This window comes from Onychostoma macrolepis, chromosome 13 (assembly GCF_012432095.1).
Source record: "Onychostoma macrolepis isolate SWU-2019 chromosome 13, ASM1243209v1, whole genome shotgun sequence".
NCBI lineage: Eukaryota > Metazoa > Chordata > Actinopteri > Cypriniformes > Cyprinidae > Onychostoma > Onychostoma macrolepis.
The window spans coordinates 20041457-20062556 of NC_081167.1; the positions used below are offsets into that span (position 1 = coordinate 20041457).

Here is a 21100-nt window from a genome sequence, read left to right on the forward strand (position 1 = left end):
AGTCATAAGTGTCAATTTTGCGAAATTGAGATTTCTACATCATCTGAAAGCTGAACACATAAGCTTTCCATTGATGTATGGTTTGTTAGGATAGAACAATATTTGGCCGAGATACAACTCTTTGAAAATCTGGAATCTGAGGGTGCAAAAAAATCTAAATATTGAGAAAATCACCTTTAAATTTGTCCAAATGAAGTTCTTAGCTATGTATATTACTGATCAAAAATTAAGTTTTGATATATTTACGGTAGTAAATTCACTAAATTTCTTCATGGAACATGATCTTTACTTAATATCCTAATGATTTTTGGCATAAAATAAAAATGGATAATTTTGACCCATACAATGTATTTTGGGCTATTGCTACAAACATACCCCAGCGACTTAAGACTGGTTTTGTGGTCCAGGGTCACAAATGTGTTTTGAGATCAGGTTGGAAAGGTTTTAATACATCATTCGGAAAAAATACAGATGTTTAGTCATCACGTGTAGGCTAATGATTATTACAGAGGAAAGCAAGTGTTGTGGCTGGTTTCAGGGAAATGTTCTCAGGTTTTTCCATTGGTTTGAGTGGAAAAGGACGAGACACAGGGTTTATGTTAGTGTGCACGTCTCGTCTTGGTCACAGGGCTGGAATTTGGGAAAAAGAACATCCTTCAAGAATTTTCTGGGCTGGAAAATGTTTGTTGACATGCCTCTTTCAATATGGGAAAAGAAAGAGACCTTTTATAGTTATTGCATGTCATTAATAAAATTAGAATAATCAGTTACAACACTGAAAATGTGTTATATTACAAAAAAATGACCATGGTAAGCATAGTGTCTACCATATAGTTCTATAGTTTGCCTACTTCAGTAGTACTACTATAAAGTACTATGGTGCCAACTTGTTATTAGCTACTTCTGCCATCAAAAGAATTGAATAAATTGGTAAATAACGTGAAAGTGACTTTGAATCAGATCCAGCCATGATGCTCTCGCTTAAACTATGATAAAGTGCTTCTTTGTACAGTGTTGGCACTTGATGTAGGCTATTTGTTGAAAACGTGACCTCATGAATGCTCAATATCCAATTATCTTTAATGTATTAAGCACATCCAGCAGCAGCGAGCGCAGGACAGCGTCTATGGAGCGTATGATGGAGGCTCACTTGCCAAAAATATCCTCACTGGAGCACCGCCGCGCGTTCCCGGCCACTCCGAGGCATGTGACTGCGCGCCCACGCGATCCGTCAGGCAGATGCGGAGAAAGCGAGAGAGGAAAGGCGAAGCATCACTTCAACTTAATTGAACTTTATCTCCCGAGCACTGGGACTCCTGCCGGGTGTATTTTATAACACACTCAGGACTGACTATAATTTGAACGTTGCGAAGGTTTTTTTAAATGTTGGAGTCGCGTTTGACCATGGATTCAGTCGCACCTGGGAAAAAAAGGTAAAGCTCCACTTTCTGTGTTTAGATATGCGCTTGTTTTGGCAGTAATATTGCTTCATTAACTGAATTTTGTCCTTTGCTTGTAGTTGCTGTCAATAGTCTCTCAATAATTTCACCCTTATAACCTGTTGTCACATTTATAATTGATACCGTATGAATGAAACCGCGACAAGAGTAGCTTATTTATTTTACATATTTGCTGCATTTACAAGATTTTTGCTTTAAAACAAAGTGTAGAAACGGAAGAGTTATAGAAAAAAACAATATTGTTACAGAAAAAGTCGACTGGCTGTATCACAACAGTTTTGCGCTGATACGCGAGGTTCGTTGAACGACAGATTTGTTCAATGAATCAATTGAACCGGTTCACAAAACCGAACTGAATGATTCGTTCACGAATCCGACTGAATCGAACTGTTGTCGAGGCTGTCTCGAACAAATCTGCCTCACTGCAGTGAGAACTGTCTTTTTCGACATTTGATCTGATTCAATTAGTGAGCTAAGTAGAAATTTGTAGAACTAACCAACCAATTTACTTTAATAGCCCAAAAACAAATAAAACGTACAGTAGGCTACCTGAAAGATGACTTGAGTGACTGACAGTTTTATCAACACACGTACGAGTAATTTAAAAAAAATTTTTTTTTTTATTATTATTATTATTATTTTTATAGAAATCACCCTAAATGTAAATGCAAATTTGACTTTGTTTTTGTGTTTATTATTATTTTTTTTTTTATGAGCTGAATCATGGCTTCAGCAAACTGGAAATATACCATAAATTAACAATACATGGCGTTACTGGAACTTGTTTTGCGGGACCAAGCGGTGACATAATCACGTTATTACATAAAGGAATTGCTGGATGAATCCGTTTTCAAAACGAACTGACTTCGCATCACTGACAGGACTAGAGAACTGAACTCTTTTTAACACGATTCACCTTTTGGCCTAAAAGAGATCGGAGTTTGGATTTGACAATTCTAAGAGGTTTTATTGCACATGCGCAGTGCTGAAGGATTTCCGACGAACCCGTTGAACCTACACATCACATATAGGCCTATAGTGGGTTTGATTGATCATCGCTTCCTTTAAAAATCACCCAAGAGCCTTGCTGGAAGATACGGCCTAGTGCCATTTAATTAAAAAGCGGGGCTAAGTGTTTAAGCCTATTCACGAGGCAGAATTTGAAATAAAGAACAGATTTTTTGCACCTTATTTTCAAATTGGTTAGAGTTGGGGTTCTTGCAATGACATGCCATGTACTTTACAGTACATTAGGCTGTTTAATTATGTTCACCGTTAATTTGCAGGTGCCTCCAAATGAATTGTTCTGCTAAAAATTCATTATATAATGAATTTTATAATTATGTAGTTACCTCAGTATTTACATTTATAATGGCTGTGTAATGCATGTAAATTGTATGGTGTCACCTATTTTGTGCAGACACATGAAGATTAGATCTTTGGTGTTGATCCGCTCTCCTCTGAAAGCCAACTGTAGTGTTTTGCTCTGGATCAGCTGACACCTCTCCTCTTGGCTCTATGGTAAAGGTCCCCTGTGTGCTATCAGCTTGTGGCCTGTCGCTGCTGTCATTCGCAGGGGTGTAAAACGAAGCTGAGAAAGGTTAGGCTGTTCCTGCACTTATCAAACCAGCCATTCATCCTCTTAGAAACAGAATTCGTAAATAGAAGAGACTTTATTATCAGACAGCTGATGAAGAATGTTGACCTTTGCTTGAATAATGTCCTGCTCGCTGTCTTGTCGTTGGCCTCTAAAAGAAGAGTTTTTTTTAGTATGGATTTCATTAACAGATCTCTGGTTATTGGATGCTCCTCAGATGTGTTATAATGTCTAATAAAGTATCCACGGGATGCCAAGAAGCTCTAAATGTTCACGAGCTCTTTAAAGGACAGGATAATGGCATTAACCTAGATCCTATTCAAAAGCTGGCATTATCCTTATATTGTGCCCTGTTAAACACACAACTTACTCGTACGCACAGTGAGCATTTCTGCTCATGCTGTAAAGAAGTTCAGAAGGATAGTATTAAACATGATACTCTCTTAAAACTGGTTATAAATACACCAACATTGTTGATACTAATAGTCGATGTTGCAAATGTAGTGGAGATACATTAAACAGGGATGTTTTCCTGTAAGAGTGTGTATGCACTGTCCTTGCTAAAATATTTAGACCATAGTAAGTGTGCCTTATGTGTGTGTGTGATAAATAATGAATCATGTAGTCCCCTGCAGGAAGCAGTTTGTACTGGTCAGAAGGAGAGAAAACAGAGAGCAGGTTGACTGACAGAAAGCTTATTGGATCATTATTATTAAAACATGCTGAGGGGCACAGCTCGTCTCGCAGAGGGGGCTGTGATCATGCCAAAGTCTCCGTCTGTCTGCTATGCACAGTCTGGCTCAGCACATCTCAGATGACTTTTAGAATATTGGATCAGAGTTCAGAGCGTAACTGCTATATTAGATACCTTAGGCATCATTTTAGTTTAAACAGTCTGGCTCAAAGCTTACCTGTGTGTTCACATGGTGTGTTAAGTGTCAGTTCAGTAACATTAGTTACTGCATAAGGTACAGTATCATGACCTAACAATACTGTAATGTTAATTTCTACATATACTACTAAATACTACATATTTAACATTTCAATTTAATGCTATTTTTTTCAGCTATTCAAGGTTCAACATTTTAGCCAATGCATTAACTAGTGTTAACAAATTGAACCTTATTGCGAAGTGTTCAACAACTTCCCTTGGGGCTCTTTGTCGTCTATTATACTACATGATGCTCCGTTTGATGTTTTAATGTTCTCTCAGCAGGGGTTTGTGGTTAGCTTATTTTTTCCATCGTGCTGTTGTGTTTTTGTGAGACTGTTATCTTAAAACAGCATCTGTAACTTCCTACAGAACAGATGTATTGTAATTTACAGTAATCTACAGAAATACTCCTACAGTATATCGAGACAAAAATGTGAGATTTATAAAGATTACATTGAACATTATTATTAAATATTCACTTTTTAGTGAGTGTTAGATGGTGATGTTGAAATATGTTAATATGTAAAAATATGGGACATAAGCATGCACAATTAAATATCCAAAATTGGCTGATATTTATATCCAATATAATCTGGAAAAACAAACTCTATTATCAACCACTAACTAATACTGACAAGATCACACATGCTAATCTACACCAGGAGCTACACCAGGAGCTGCTATGAAGCATGGCTACCATGTAGTCAAGGTCATTGCAGTGTGAAGGTTACTCAGATATGCTAATTATGGAAACAGATTAGTAATAGGGTTTCAATTGTATACTGTTTTTTTGCTAAACATGTTTACTACATCTCAAGTGTACACATAACAGGACCTTAATGAGTCCACATTTATTTCATTATATATTTCTAATTAGTGTACTGAATGGGAAATGTTCAGCGGGGTGATTCAAAGCTCTTGTGTGTTTGTTGGTGCATGACTAATGTCTTTTTTTGTCTTCACTGTTCCGTTGCATCTGAAACAGCATTTGCAGATAATGCTCAAACAGGTGGAGTGATTCAGAGAAACAGACAGGAAGAGGGGTGAGACGACTAAGTGGTTTCTTTAGCATTCGCTTTCAGGGCGATAGGCTGGCCAGCATCCAGATGCTATAACTGTACTGTATCAGCGTACAAACCTCAAAGTGAGCTCTCAGAGTTCAAAAGTGTGTGTTTGAGTGTAAGCTTTACATCCTCTAATCAATGTATGGCTGTGACTTGTCTCATGAGGGGCCTTAGAGAAAGACAGAAAATACAAACACACACACACACACACACACACACACACACACACAAACACTGCAAAAAGGTGTCACTTTTTTGTCCACTTGCTGACAGACAACACTAATAGAAATAATTTTGTAAGATTGTAATAACATAACAAATTGTAAAATGTTTGATAGATTAAAACAAAAGAAAGTTTTTCCTTTAGATCCTTTGTTGGATTTAAAAAAATTAAGGCATTTTTATTTAATATTTCCACCATTAATAGCCAGTTTTGTTGATTTATTCAGTCACTTTTGTTGCTGAATAAATCAGCATTTTGAACGAACCAGTTGAGTGATTGATTCAAGGACTTGCTCATAAACAGTGACTTGTTTCCACCTCCTGGTGTAATGATGTAATCCGCAGAAAGAATCATTGATAAATCCCCACCACTAATTAGATCGAGATAACTGTAAACATTTGAGAGACGATACATTTATTTTACCTGCCAGGGTTTTTAGAATAAATATATGCTTTTCAGTTTTCTCATGTGCATCTGTCAGTCACAGGCAGATGTATATGATGGACCTGCTTCTTAATATATAAGCACATGGCAAAATTGTGCCCACTGACACATCTTATCGCAGGACCCAGATGCCCAGACAAAGACATTACCATTACATACGCACAAGTATGCGAAGTTGGCACCAAACTGAATGTGACCTTCACACTTGGCAGATGTATAAAACATACGAAACTTGCAAACTCAAACATATACAGTATGTGTCTAATTTTGACTGATTTGACAGTGTAAATTGTGGCTTCTCATATTTTAAATCTTGAGAAAGAGACAGAGTGGAAATATAAATCAAGCAGAATTAATTAAACAGTGTTGACATCTCTGACTAGTCTTGTCCACGGATGTTTTATGAGCTCTTGATTTTCCGTATTTGCCCTGAGGACAGCTCACAGCAAACATTACGATGTCAGGAACTGTACAGTAGGATCTTTGTGTGTCAAAGTGGTTTTACCTGCCGTGTCTCCATCGAGTCTCTGTTAATAAGGTGACTGTCTTCAGCCTGCCTGACCCTAAATAACACAAAATTATACAGCAGAAAAACAGAAACCCTAGAGTATAACATCATACCATGTTTTTATATTTTATCAGCATCCTCAGTAATTTTGCTTGCTCAACTGCACCTTTGCTTAATGTTTGCAGCTGGTTTATGCACTGTAAAACTTATGTGTCTGTTTTAAAGCTCCATGATGTATGTTTTTGACTGTTTCATAGCACACAAGTGTGTAACAGCACAGACCCTTAATATGTATTATACATGTGTATGTGTTCATTATAGAGTGAGTTCAGAGCGAAGGAAGGAGAAATCCAGAGATGCGGCACGTTGTCGGAGAGGAAAAGAGTCAGAGGTGTTTTATGAACTGGCCAGAGAACTGCCCCTCCCCCACAGCGTCACCTCTAACCTGGATAAAGCATCAGTCATGAGACTCGCACTTAGTTACCTGCGCCTGCGTAAACTACTGAACACAGGTGAGAGAGACAGATGTTCAGTGAGATTCATTTGGTAGGTTTGCTGTGTTTGTTACTGACAGAACGTGTTCATTTTTTTTATCTCTTTTTAGATGTACCGAATGTGGAATCTGAATTAGATTCTCAGTGGAACAGTTCATATCTGAAAGCACTGGACGGGTTTCTCATGGTCCTTTCTGCAGATGGCGACATTGTCTACCTGTCAGAGAATGTCAGCAAGTGTCTGGGCCTTCCTCAGGTGAGTTCCAACTAACATTTTTTTTTTTCTAGTTTCAAAACATTAACTAACAATAATTAGTTTTGATTATGATTCTTGTTATGAATGTTACAATGCATCATTTATTTGAAATAAAAATATTTTATAACATTATATATATCTTTACTGTCACTTTTGATCAATGTAATATGTCCTTGCTTAAAGGTGCCATAGAATGGAAAACTGTATTTACATTGGCATAGTTGAATAATAAGGGTTCTGTACATGGAAATGGAATTCTTATGTAAATCTTGTGAATAAAAAAGACCACTGAAAAATAGGCGAATCAGAACATAACACCGACTGTGACATAACAGTCGGCATCACTAATAGTTACGCCCCCAACATTTATGTAACGTCTACCTGCCCATGTTCTAGGCCAGCCACCAGCCGAACCTGCACAGCCAAATCATCAGAAGTTCTGCAGGTATTGTGAAGAAACAAGTGAGGACAACAGCGAAAATGGCAGATTATGGAAATAAATGTTATGTTCCAGGCTGTGCAGGGGATGTGAAGTGCAGGGATGGGTTGGTGTCTGTATTCAGAAAGGCACGGAAAGCAAATAACGTGTTCTTATAAAATAACACGAGTCACTAAAGGGACATGGTTAGCTTCTTGCTAGCAGTAGCCTGTTACATTACAGTACATAAGATTTCACTTACCACATAAACAGAGTAAGGAGAGATGACTGAGGATAATGGCGAGTGATTTACAGATCCTGAGTACCACTGACAAGCATCTGATCTTGTAAAATGTGTGGTAAGTACTGCCGCTCCATAGTATAAACAGAGTTTGTGCGATCTCGAAAGTGAAAGTGAAAGTAAAAAGCGATTGCGCATTTGAAAGCAGTTTCAGTGCCCAGCATATTAATAGCGGCTCCCTGATGCCCGCATTTTATATACAGTATAATTACCCGACGATATAACTGCGAGAGAAAGTACTGAAATATATATTCCTCCTTGTGTTTCCTTCCTGCTGTGTGAGCTAAATGAGCAGTACTGTGAAACAGCCAATCAGAGCAGAGCTCAACATTGAGCCGCACTGTGAAACAGCCAATCAGAGCAGAGCTCAACATTATAATTCATGACCCTTCCAAATAAGCCAATAACAGACCATTTTATTCTAGGGAGAAATCCTAGGGTTGTAATTGCACATGTAAAACCATTTCTGGAGATTTTTTTTGCCCTTACCTAGCCACATACCTTCTATGTAGATATCAGAGAACAATTTAAAATATTGTATCAATGGATTCTATGGCACCTTTAATAAAAGCATTAATTTTTCTTTTAAAAAATCTTACTGACTCCAAACTTTTGAACAGTAGTAGAACAAACAAAGAAACAAACAAACAAACAAACAACAAAAACAATATGCCAAGTTTTACAATTGCTTGCTTAATAATATTTTGAGTAAGAATTTTTTACATTGGGTATTACTGTAGTAACTGTTATAAATTCCATAATCCACATTATGAATGTGTATCCAGGTCATATAAATTCAAATAATAACCTGATTTATGTGTTTTAAACAATTTCTTTCCCTTGTAGATCGACCTTACTGGACACAGTGTGTTTGAGTTTACTCATCCATGTGACCATGAGGAGCTCAGAGAAATGCTGGCACGCAGGACTGGTAATATTCTCTCTTTTTTCTCTCTGTCTTAGTCACAATCATGATCACTCACGCTCATCTCTCTCCATTTTCCCTCATCTAGGTCAGTCTAAGAAAGCGAAGGAGCAGCACACAAACAGGAGTTTTCTATTGAGGATGAAATGTACACTAACCAGCAGAGGGCGCACTGTCAATGTCAAATCTGCCTCCTGGAAGGTACCACCCCTTACTTTTGCTTCACTTTTGACCACGTGACTGCATATCACTCTGAAAGCATCTATGCAGTGAAACTGGATCCATATTTATCCCTATCAGCCTCTCTTTCTGACAGGTGCTGCGCTGTTCGGGCCATATCCACACAACAGATGGCATCAAGAAGGGTGGGTGTGAGGAAAAAAATGTGTGTTCAACGTACCTGGTGCTCATCTGTGAGTCTATTCCCCACCCGGCGAACATTGAGGCTCCTCTGGATTCTAGAACATTTCTCAGCCGCCACACTTTAGATATGCGCTTCACCTACTGCGACGAGAGGTAAAGTCCCAGCACATCCGAGTGCTGTACAATAACACCTACCCCGCTCAGCACAAAATTCAATGCTTATATGCTGACAGCTGCAACATCTGACTCTAGCATCTGAGCAAAATTTCTTATAGGGTGGACACTTAAGTCACTTAAAATGTTCATTGCTGGGATTATTTATTTACTTTTTGATGCCGTGGACCCCCAAATTAGGGTTGTTCCGATTCCGATACTAGTATCGGAAATTCCACCGATACCACAAAAAAAATCTGGCATCGGTATCGGCGAGTACTTGAATCCATGTACCGATCCGATACCATTCTTAAACAAGATCTATAGTTATGCCCGCTAGCTTTGCTTAACGCTGCAAATCGGAAATCAATTCTTCTTCGCTGCTCAGAATGCAAACACAGGAAGTTGTGCTGTGTTGCCACAAGCAACCACTATTTAGAGCAGCAAAGAATAAATACAAACGTGGTAGCACATTGCCAGTAAATCACTCGCATATGCGACTAAATCTTCACCCTGGGCGACTAAATAGTGTATAATATTAGCCACTGGCTAATAAATGCTCAGATTATACTCGCCAGTGTGTGAGTTGGAGGCTATGTATAAGTTTAGCACATATATATTGTCACTCGCTGAACACTCTGACCAAGCGCTTCAGAGTTTCACTCTCCGTCAAGCGATCTGGGCTATTTTTCAGATCATCTGAATGAATGCGCAGCGCACCTGTATTTGACGTACCGTAAGCTCTAGTGTGAGCTTTGCTTTTCGCCGTCGCTTTGCTTTTTTTCCTCACATGCAAAGAGAGAGAGAGAGAGAGAGTCTTATGTAGCGCGTCAATTCTGCTTGGTATGTAAACGATATTCTTTGTTGTATTTTCCTGTCAGAATAACGGAGTTCCTTTGGAATTCTTCATCTTTTAAGAACTGCCGGGTTCTCCGGTAGTAGGCGGAGCTAATGCGCAAGCGACAATCTCATTGGTTGAGCTCACCTATAATCGTCCCTGTTTGATTTCAGCAAATCAGTTCAAGCGAACGCAGGCAACGTGATTAATATTCATGAATCCAGCAGCTCGTTAATCCTTAGTGCGTTTTATATTGTTCTTAGTAGAATTCATAGTATGATTATTATCTTATCAGTATTATTGATAGTTTCCCCCCCATTTTTCAGAGAAACACTGAATGACCAAAAAAGCACCACCACCAGTTCAGTTAAAATGACTGTATTCATGGTTACCAAGTTTTAATTCTAATTGCTAAAGTTATATCATTAAATAATACTCGATTATCATAATACATTTATAATGCTTCACTGACTGATGTTAAGAGTGTACTTTTAGATATTTAAATAGATTTTAAAAATGGAATGCCATTTTCCAAACATTATATATTATATTTTTTTGTTTACTATCTATCTATCTATCTATCTATCTATCTATCTATCTATCTATCTATCTATCTATCTATCTATCTATCTATCTATCTGTTCATCTATCTATGGTGAAGCACACCATAAAATAATTGTATCTATACAGATCTAGTAGTACATACAACTGTATAACCAGATACACACCCAGGTATCGGATCAGTACTCAGTATCGGCCGATACCCTGAGCCTAGGTATCGGAATCGGTATCGGGAAGGGAAAAAGGGTATCGGAACATCTCTACCCCAAATATGATGATCTCTTTCCAAAATTAAATATTTTTTATGCACTCTTTTTCAACAGATTTTTAAAAAGAAATTAAATGACTTAAGAACCAAACACTTCTAAAATTTTATTATTTTGAACTTTCTATTCATTAAAGAATTCTGGAAAAAAGTGTTTCATGGTTTCCACCAAATCAGCATATTAGAATAATTTCTGAAGGATCATGTGACACTGAAAACTGGAGTAATGGCTGCTGAAAATTCAACTTTGCCATCACAGGAATGAGTCACATTTTAAAATATATTACTAACTGGTAACTAAAAACAGTTATCATATTCACAAAAATCTTACTGACCCCAAACTATTGAAAAGTAGTGTATATATTTTTATATTATATTATTACATTATTATATTTATTTTTAAAGCTTTCCTTGTCACCGTATTAAATGACAAGTGTTAAATTGTAACTGTATTAAATTAAATTTACAGCATGTCTTTTTTATGTGGATTATTATCAGTATTATCAGATTAATAAACCTTTAAAATAAAAAAACTGTCTGTAGAATAAAATAATTATAATAGTGTCATTATTTGTAACTAAAAATAAAATAAAAATTATGTTAAAAATCACATACTTTCGGTTTGTACTATATTCAGTAAAGAACTTGCTTCAAAACCTTCAGAATCTTCAGAAGTAGATCATCTAGGTATTTTTGCCTACCATTTCAGGACTAATGGATATTTGGACTTACTATATAGCAGTGGTCTCAAACTCAATTCCTGGAGGGCCACAGCTTTGCAGAATTTAGCTCCAGCCAGCTCCAAATCACACCTGCTTGGAAGTTTCTAGTGATCCTGAAGACCTTGATTAGCTGGATCAGGTGTGTTTGATTGGGTTAGAGCTAAACTGTGCAGAGCTGTGGCCCTCCAGGAATTGAGTTTGCTGGCCGTTTCTCGAACAGAAGGCTGCATCCTCCAGAGGTCGCATTTGTAGGCTGCATACGTCATAAAGAAGATCTTATTTTAGAATATTAACAGTTATAAATTTGACCATTATTCTTGTAATATGCTTTTGACTCGCAAATGCAATGCTCAGTTAACTGAAATAAACCAGGCTTGATGACGTATGCAGCCTACAAATGGGACCTCCAGGGGATGCAGCCTTCCGTTTGAGAAACGGCCGCTATATACTATATATACAGTAAGGAAGTATGCCTGTTCAGATGCAGAGAAAGTCTGTGGACTAAGGATCCACACTTATGGCCTGTATTTCTTCGCCATCTAGTGGTGACTTGTGAAAGCTGCAGTGTCACAGAGCGGCATGCAACTTGTGTGTGTTTGCAGGATCACAGATCTGTTGGGTTTTGAGCCAGTGGATCTGTTGCAACATTCTGTGTATGAATACTATCACGCACTGGATTCTGACCACATGACCAAAACACACCACAACCGTAAGAACATATACTGTAAATGCAGTTCACTTACATAAGTCTAAATGAAGATACATTGTAATGCTTTATATATGTTTCTCTTTGCAGTGTTTGTGAAGGGACAAGTGTGTACTGGACAGTACCGGCTGCTGGCTAAGGCAGGAGGGTTTGCTTGGGCAGAGACTCAAGCCACTGTGATCTATAACAGTAAAAACTCCCAGCCACAGTGTGTGGTCTGCGTTAACTACATCCTCAGGTGGGACTTTACAAGGATGTCTAAGTGTGCATTGAAATGTTTGTGTCGACCTGAATACCAATGTGTTTGTGTAAGTGGCATTATTTTCATGCTTTCTTACTCTGCAGTGGCATTGAGCAGCCCAAACAAATCCTGTCCCTTCAGCAAACCAACAGCACAAAAATTAAAAAGGAACAGGAAGAACACCACTCGGAGTCACTCGGAACTGAAGTGACTACAGCAGAGCTGAAAGACGAGGCCAAGGCAGAGAATGAGAAGAAAGAAGAGTGTGTGAGAGAGGAGCTACATGACAGCCTGAAGGGGGAGCCAGAGGCACTGACTGTAGCAGACCCTGTCCTCACTCTGGATATCACCAACACAGGTTTGAACGCCACAAATCCACAATCTAAATCAGATTTATTAGTTGTCCTGAGACCATCGATCATGGAAGTTTCAGGGTCATTCACACTGTTTCAGCCTGCAGTAGCTGTTTTGCTGATATTGCAAACTGGTATTTGTTATTATAATATTTTCATTTATTATTGCGATTATGAACTCATTGGTTCGTAACGCAAGTAGTTTTACAGTTTAGTGCACTTTGTTATTTTTCTAATTATTTACCTAATGAAACGGAAGTCTCTCACATTCATAGAAAATTGAATGTTACTTCAGTGTTGCAAAATAAATGGATACAGTATGCAGCAATATTTGTATTGTATAAAAATTGTATTCCTGTTTTGACCGTTTAGAAAAAAGTATGGAGGAGTTTAACATCCTTGCTGTATGTTAATTTCTTGCAGACTCCGCACTCTCTGTGTTGACAGAAATTCCTCTCTACAATGATGTTATGTTGCCCTCTTCAAGTGTTCTGCTACCTCTCTCACCCCTCTCTCCTCCCTGTTCATCCCTAAATGATGATGATGCCTCCATAGCCCATCTACAACCTGACGACTTCCAATTCCCACAATCTTCGCCTCCTGATTCTTCCAGATCCCAGGTGGAGTCTAGTCACAATTTTACAGTGCATTTCCTCATACTTTACAAATGTTTTGATTATACTTTTTCTACTTTGGATTGGTTGTTTGTTTATTTTCAGGTCGATCTCCCTGTGGATTCAGAATTAAGTGACCAGCTAAAACCGGATCACGTGGAAAGACTATTTTCCATGGATATAGAGTCCAAAACCCCCTTTAATACACAGGTAGATGACTGTTCAAACTTGAAGTTCAAACCTACTGCTTCCACACAGATGTCAATATAGGTCCAAGATGATCATATCAACCAACATAACATAAAACATGTTCTGCACCCTTATGTGCTCATTTATTGCTGTTGCTTATGATGATTTTTTTAGGGAGTGGGTTTGGATCTGGAGATGTTAGCTCCATACATTCCCATGGATGATGATTTCCAGCTGCGGACTGTTTCTCCAGTCGAGTCGATGTGTTCCAGCCTGGGTTCAGTGCTTGAACTGACCCCCTCCAGCAGCACACAAACTGCCCCTGCTCTCCCAGGAGCCCATCTAGACATAGTGTCCTGTGACACTGTTTCACAGAACACTAGAACCACAAAGCAGGATAACAGCAGGTGAGACTTCATGTACAGAGAGACACGCTTTGTTGATCAGATTTGTGCTGCAAACAAACACTTAACAGATGAACAAATAAATAGTTATTCAAGAACGATCTGTTTTCTGTTGCCTTCCTCTTTCTCTCTCTCTTTCTGTAACTCTCTAGGGAAATTATTCAAGACAGTGATATTTCTTCTAAATGTCAGACCAACCCAAAGCTACTCAAGAGAAAACTGGAGACCATACCTCTGTCTGAAGCAATAAGGCTGGTATGTTTGATTTTTAGTGTGTATTATTGGATACCTCTCTGGAATACTTGATTCTGAGTGGTCATTTACTTGAATGGACTGTCAGATATCTTTGTTTATAGAACAGAACCACGTTCAGAGCTATTGTAAAATACACTTTAAACATACACATTTTGACCTCATTACATCAGTATTATTGCACCACTATTTGTGTGTGTTGCTTGGCAAATTAAAGGAATAGTTCACCCAGAAATGAAAATTTGCTGAAATGTACTCACCCTCAGGCCATCCAAGATATTAAAGATATACTTAGTATATTTTATTGTGCTAAAGTGGAACTATTGCAAGTATACTTCAGGTACACTTTAAATATTTTGCATTTAAAGTCTGATATTATTCAAAGATCATACAATCCTCATCAAAAGTGACATTAAAACACATTTTAGACTTAATATTAATAAAAGTGCATTATGCACAAGTAATATGCCAAGTAAAGTTTAATTATAATTTTTATATCAGTAAGTCTCGAGTTATCTGTCAGTAAATATGTTAATAGATTTGAACTATACTTAGTATGAAATAAATGCATTTTAAATATATTACTTTTTTATTAGGGCATGTTTGTAAGAACAAATTCATCAAGAAGTTTTTAACTTCAAATCTGAATCAGGAGAGAAATATGCATGAATCAAGCACTGTTTACAAACAAAACAAGAGGACTTTTTCACTGGAGGAAGCATTATTAAATTTAAAATGGCTTAATGCTGGGTTTGTTTCTTACAAAAACTTCAAAAGGTATTAATAGACTGGAGTCGTGTGAATTACTTTTGGATAATTGTGATGCTTTTAACAGCTCTCTCTCTCTCTCTCTATTTTTCATATTTATATTTTTATATTTCTCCAAATATTTATTTGTTTGGTAAGAAGCTGTGTAATAAGCAGAATAATCTATAACAGATTATTTATCTTATCTACAACAATTAATAGTAGGCGCCATTTGTTACTTTAAATGTGTGTTGTGTGCTGCAGGTGGTGACTGATTTTCCAGAGAAGAAGGTAAAAAAATCAGACGCTTCATCATCAGAAGGGATTCGTCATACCACAATACTGTTGCTGCCATCTGGTACGTCACCATGGAGACCACACTTTACTGTGCGAAACCCTTGTGAATATTGTGAGATCAGTTGTTTTTCATGATTGTACAGTGACTGATTGCTCTTTCTCTGTTTTTCCCATAGATGTTGCGAGTAGGTTATTGAGCAGATCATCAGAGGGTGGAGCCGTAACGATGCCCCTCCCCCAGCTTACCCGTTATGACTGTGAGGTAAATGCACCTGTGACTGGGCGGCAGCACCTGCTACAGGGGGAGGAGCTACTGTGTGCCTTGGACCTAGTTATTTAAAAAAAAAAAAAAAAGCCATACTTTTGTTTTCCCATGATTAGGGAGAGATCAGTAGCATTATGGACTAACTTCCATTACAAAGAAACAGTGGTGAGCAATCAAAACAGCTGGGATGCTTCTGCTTCTAATGAGTGGATGGTAAATACAAGCTGGACATCAAAAAGCAAAAAACTAGATAATAATAACCAATGAGGGTAAAACGGAGTTCGTAGAGCAGTTATGAGCTGTGCTCTTACAGGTTAGAAATACGCACAGAGAAGAGAATATATATTCTATTCTATATAAGATTGTATTGTGTGACAACTGCAAATATTATTCTTGCACAAATTACATGAATTTACCTGCAGCTTTCAGAAAATGTTATTTTATTAGCACTGCTGTTTTTATAATTACTTTCAAGGTATGTCTAAATGTTTTCTTTGTTTAGGTCTCTATGTGTCCCACATGAAAACATGGATGTAAATGTGTGTAAATGTTGTGAAATGTCTAAAGTGGCTGTTATTTTAATCCGTTTGATATATTATACAGCATTTGAGAGTGGTCAGCATGGGTAGAGTGATCCACACTACTACCTAAAACTACCTTAATGTTGAAATTATTACTCACTGTTGTTATTATTATTGCTAGAGATTTCTACTTAGTTAAATATCTGAATATATCTAGGGCATTAACAAGTTAAATGTTCTCTTGTGTTCCGTTAACAGTGGCATATAGGAGGCATAAGATATGGTACAATGCCTAGTGTGTGAGCTTTGCCGCTGTGTGTCTCTCATGTTCTTCTTCGTCGTGTCACATTGTCTTCAGGACAATTGTAATGTCTGTGACAAATAAAAAAGTTTTTCAACAACATTCAGCTTTAAATATCAATGTTTGGCTTTAATTTGAAGCCTTAAAAAAATATATTATACTCAATAAGACAAAAAAAATAAAAAATAAATAAAAACAACAAAAATAAAAATACAGTAAAAAGTAATATTGTTAAATGTTGTAGTAATTTAACAATTAACTGTTTTCTATTTACCCTACATCCACATGATCCTTCTGAAATCATTCTAATATGCTGATTTGTTGCTCAAGAAACATTTCTTATTATCATCAGTATTGAAAACAGTTGTGCTACTTGATATTTTTTTTTAGAATTCTTTAAAAGTTCAAAAGAACAGCATTTATTATGAATAAAAATCTTATGTTTTATACATTATAGTTTACTACGCTGGGTATACAGTGATAGACAAAAAGGTTTAAATGATATTTAGCTTAATTGCAAGGTGCAATGAAGCCATACACAGAGGGGAGGAAAATATAAAATGACGTAAAGAGTTTAACATAAATAAAAAAACAATTGCATCCACATAAGGTAAAATGGCAATTAGAAGAGCACATTAAGAAAACATAAAGAAGAATATTTAACACCAAAACACAAAGACATATAACCTGAGATGATAACTGAAATCAAACTACTCTGTTTTCAAGAACATGCTCAAAAGATTATTTATTGTTAAACTAATATAAACTATATTATCAAAATTGATTCTGGAAGTAAGAGTGGAAGCTAGAAGTAAATCAAAAAAGCCCAAAAGTCCACTTTATTGTTTCTATAATTAAAATCCATTGTCAAACTTTGACCTTTACTGGACTGTTACTTTACATTATATTACATTTTGGTGGTGTAGTGCACTCCAATCACCCCTAAACTGATTTAAGGTACATAGGAAATTTTCAAGTTTAAAGGGATAGTTCACCCAAAAATGATATTCTGCCATTAATTACTCACCCTCATGTTGTTCCAAACCCGTAAGACCGTTGTTCATCTTTGGAACACAAATCAAGATATTTTTGATGAAATCCGAGAGATTTCTGACCCTCCATAGACAGCAAGAGTCCTACCATGTTCAAAGTCAGAAAGCTCATGGATTTCAACAAAAATATCTTAATTTGTGTTCCAAAGATGAACGAAGGTCTTACAGGTTTGGAACAACTTGAGGGTGGGTAATTAGAGAATTTACATTTTTGGGTGAAGTTGAACTTTATCCCTTTAAGTCTTTACATTTTTTACTGCAATAAACATGGAACAGTTCCTACATATGTAAACTCTTAAATACCTTAGTCTAGAAACAAATCATAATTTAAACAAATGTAATTTCACCCATTATTGTTTTAGGCCTTTTTCCATTCTCTACACCACTAAATCTAACCCTTCTGTATATAAACAGCACATTCACAAATGAGTCAAGAGCGTCTGCAACAGTATGTGTGTGTATGTGTGTTCATCAAACACTCAGAACAAGAACTGTATTCAATTACTGGTGGCCTTGCCAAAGGACTTACTTCATCGCTCAAGACGCTGCATGGGCTCTTTATGTGCCGTGCGAGACACACATACATACAAAACCTCAGAAGCTCCCTTCCACATTTCTATGGGAAAATACTTACTCATGGCGAATGGCTTTATTCCTTGGTAACATTATACACAGCATTTTGTATCTGTGTCTGTCATCCAGGTTGAGTGAATGGCCCTCATTGAATTAGAGGGAAAATCCCATGATTCTTGCTTTTGTTGCTATGGAGAGAGTTGTTCTCAGTCCCTATGGACTGTTGCACTTTAATCAAACACCGACCAGTTTTCTGAAGGCAGGAAAAGGACTGTTTTTCTATTTAACGGTTTGCTCTCATAAACATTTTCAGTAATGCTGATTACTAATCATAATCATGATCATGTTCACAATAATGACCAGCTTTCCTCAGCAGTAGCAGCAGTTGTGTTAGTGTATACTGGATAACGAAAATAAGTCTAAAAATAATTTTCAGACCCAAATTGCTTGTAAATTTCTCAAACAATTACAAAGAAGCAAAGTAATACATTGAATTAAACGTTACATGTTTCACTAGAAAGACGGAAACGGTATTTTCTTGTAAAACATACTCCAATTATCTTAAAGCTGCAGTCCGTAACTTTTTTTGGTTAAAAATGATCCGAAATCAATATTTGAGCAAGTACATAACCAGCCAGTGTTCAAAACTGTCACCTTACTTTAGCCCGATTCACAATGGTTATCTTATAATAATGTTTTCTAATTTGAGTGGTACGGGTAGGTTTTCGCAGGAAATTCGAGGATGGCACTGCGTCATTACGTCATGTCTGTAAACATAAAGAAGTTGTCCCGGCTAGTAGGCTATCACATGTGAGGATCCTGCAGGCGGCGCATCGTTTATAGCCTTTTCTCACAGCAGCTGGAATAATCGAATGTATCATTTTGATGGCGGATTGTGATCCAGAAAGGATTATGTGTTTATGAGACACATGTGAATGAAATGAAATTATATTCCAGTTTTAAATATGCTTCTGATTATAGATAGCCTGGGATTACACAAGATTTGTATTTTAAAGAAAACCAGTTCGAAGGGAGCATAGTTTGCTTTTTGGGTTAAGAATTTCTTAATATGAAATTCGAATGGCATGACAATGTTAATGTTAATGTTAATGTACAACAATTAGATTAGACTGTACAGAAATAGAAATCTACATGCTAATACACACTATACTCATAGTCACGCAATGCTGATGTTGTTAACATTTGAGAATAAAGTATAACAATAATAGTAATTTGCATGGTTTAATGTGATATGAGCTAACCGATCTTTTAAATCACCATTGGTAGCGCAATTTATTGTAATGCTTTTTTCCTCAGTTGGTCAGAACAAACGTGGCAGACTTATTACTTACTTTTTCAGATGACAATATACGGTGAAAATTCTTATTTGGGTCATATATTCTAAGACGTAGGCTAGAATCTGTGATTGCGAAGTACAGTAAATATCCACACCGGTGCGTGATTGACTACCACACATTCACCTCAAAACATTAGATTCATCCGCGCTGGAGCCGTGCTGACTCACAACCCCACGCAAGGAAGATAATTCCGCAAAAAGCTGCGATTCCAGGTTTTCAAACAGAGATGGCGACAAAGAGGCAAAACTTACGGACTGCAGCTTTAAGTTTTATAACATATAACTGATTGTTGTTCAACTGAACTGTAACGTTCTGCATTGGCTTATATTGTAAAACAGTTCTTCACTGTTGGTATCACTTCGCTTATCAGTTTTTGCATGTTATTAATGGTGTTTTATGGTTATTAATGGTGACTCTTGCAGGTCACATTATTACACCAGCAGGTGGTGAAGAGGGACTGCCTTTATGAGTGAGTCACTGAATCATTCACACAAACGATTCTTCCAAAACATAATTCACTCACGAACGCAAGCGACGGACTTTGTTTGTGAGTCACTGAATCATTCACTGAATCGATTTGTTCAAATCAAACACGAACCACCAGTAGCTACTGTGTGTTGCTTGGAGATGTGGCTGATTCTGCCGTGGGTTGGTTTGGAACTATTTTTACTGGCAGAGCAAAAGTAGACAAAGTAAGTGGCAATATAATGTGAATTTCTCAATATTAACTTCTTATTTATTGAACTGTTATCACACACTTAACTTTGTGCTGCCTTCGCCTGTAGTTGAATCAAAGGCCGAACAACACAGGTGATATCTAAAAACTCCTCAGCGCGAATGAATATGGTTCGAAGCACTGGTGTAGACATGGAGGACATCTTGTCATAGCGGATGGACAAATAAATTAATGATCCATGTTGTTTTTATAAAAATAATTTTCTCTGTGTATGGATCCCAACAGCTCTTATGCTTTATCAAAGCGTGACATGGTTTGAAAGGTGGATTTTTTTTTTGCACTCTCTCATTAATCAACATTAATTATACCGTGCAACTTTAAACAGCTTGATGACCTACGGACAGTTTCAGAGTTTCAGTTTAGAATTCAGATTGGTTAAGGGTAACTGATCCCACATCAGTGCTACTTTACAAAATCTGCTGAGACTGGCAAAAAGAACAGCAAACACACACAATCTCACAAATGGGTTTCCTGTAGTTGATGACTGCACATGGTATAACGATCAAATGCTAAGCAAAAGCATGTGTAATGGACTGAAGATGCCTATCTCTTCCTCCGCTTTAACTGAGCTTCAGCAGACAGCCAGGAGGCCTGTTTTCACTTACGTCTGTTAAACACACTTACCCACACATCACTCTTCTTCCACGGGCGCACGCACGCACAATCATTCACACTCATGTATATACACACACACAAAACTATTTGTCCTCAGAGGACCTGTTATAAAACCCTTTTACACGTGAAAGCTTTACTGTTTTCTATGGACACACACCAACAGAAAAACCTCATATATCCACCCGGCCACACACAAACACAGCGAAGATTTGTAATAAATCAGATCTCTTTCTCTCTCCATAACTACATCATTCATCCCTTTGTATCTAATCTATTCCTCCTTGGAGGAAAATTTTATTGCTCAGAGTTTGCTCTTTCATAGCTCAAAAAACATCATTGAATTCTCTCAA

The 21100-nt window shown here is 37.2% G+C and overlaps 1 protein-coding gene across 3 annotated transcripts; it reads left to right on the forward strand.

Moving 5' to 3' along the window:
• The first annotated feature begins 1216 nt into the window (after positions 1-1216).
• On the forward strand, positions 1217-17424 carry hif1aa (hypoxia inducible factor 1 subunit alpha a). Of its 3 annotated transcripts, XM_058795983.1 has the most exons (16): positions 1217-1433; positions 4977-5135; positions 6552-6742; positions 6835-6980; positions 8546-8630; positions 8713-8825; positions 8941-9140; positions 12129-12235; positions 12323-12470; positions 12578-12831; positions 13250-13446; positions 13546-13650; positions 13804-14036; positions 14186-14288; positions 15297-15390; positions 15506-17424. In XM_058795983.1, the coding sequence occupies exons 3-16, from the start codon at positions 6694-6696 to the stop codon at positions 15667-15669; spliced, it is 1998 nt and encodes a 665-aa protein (XP_058651966.1). In that variant the 5' UTR covers positions 1217-1433; positions 4977-5135; positions 6552-6693; the 3' UTR covers positions 15670-17424. The 3 variants fall into 3 exon arrangements, with proteins under 3 accessions (XP_058651966.1, XP_058651965.1, XP_058651967.1); XM_058795982.1 differs by lacking the exon at positions 4977-5135; XM_058795984.1 differs by lacking the exons at positions 1217-1433; positions 4977-5135 and adding an exon at positions 2963-2981.
• The last annotated feature ends 3676 nt before the right edge of the window (positions 17425-21100 follow it).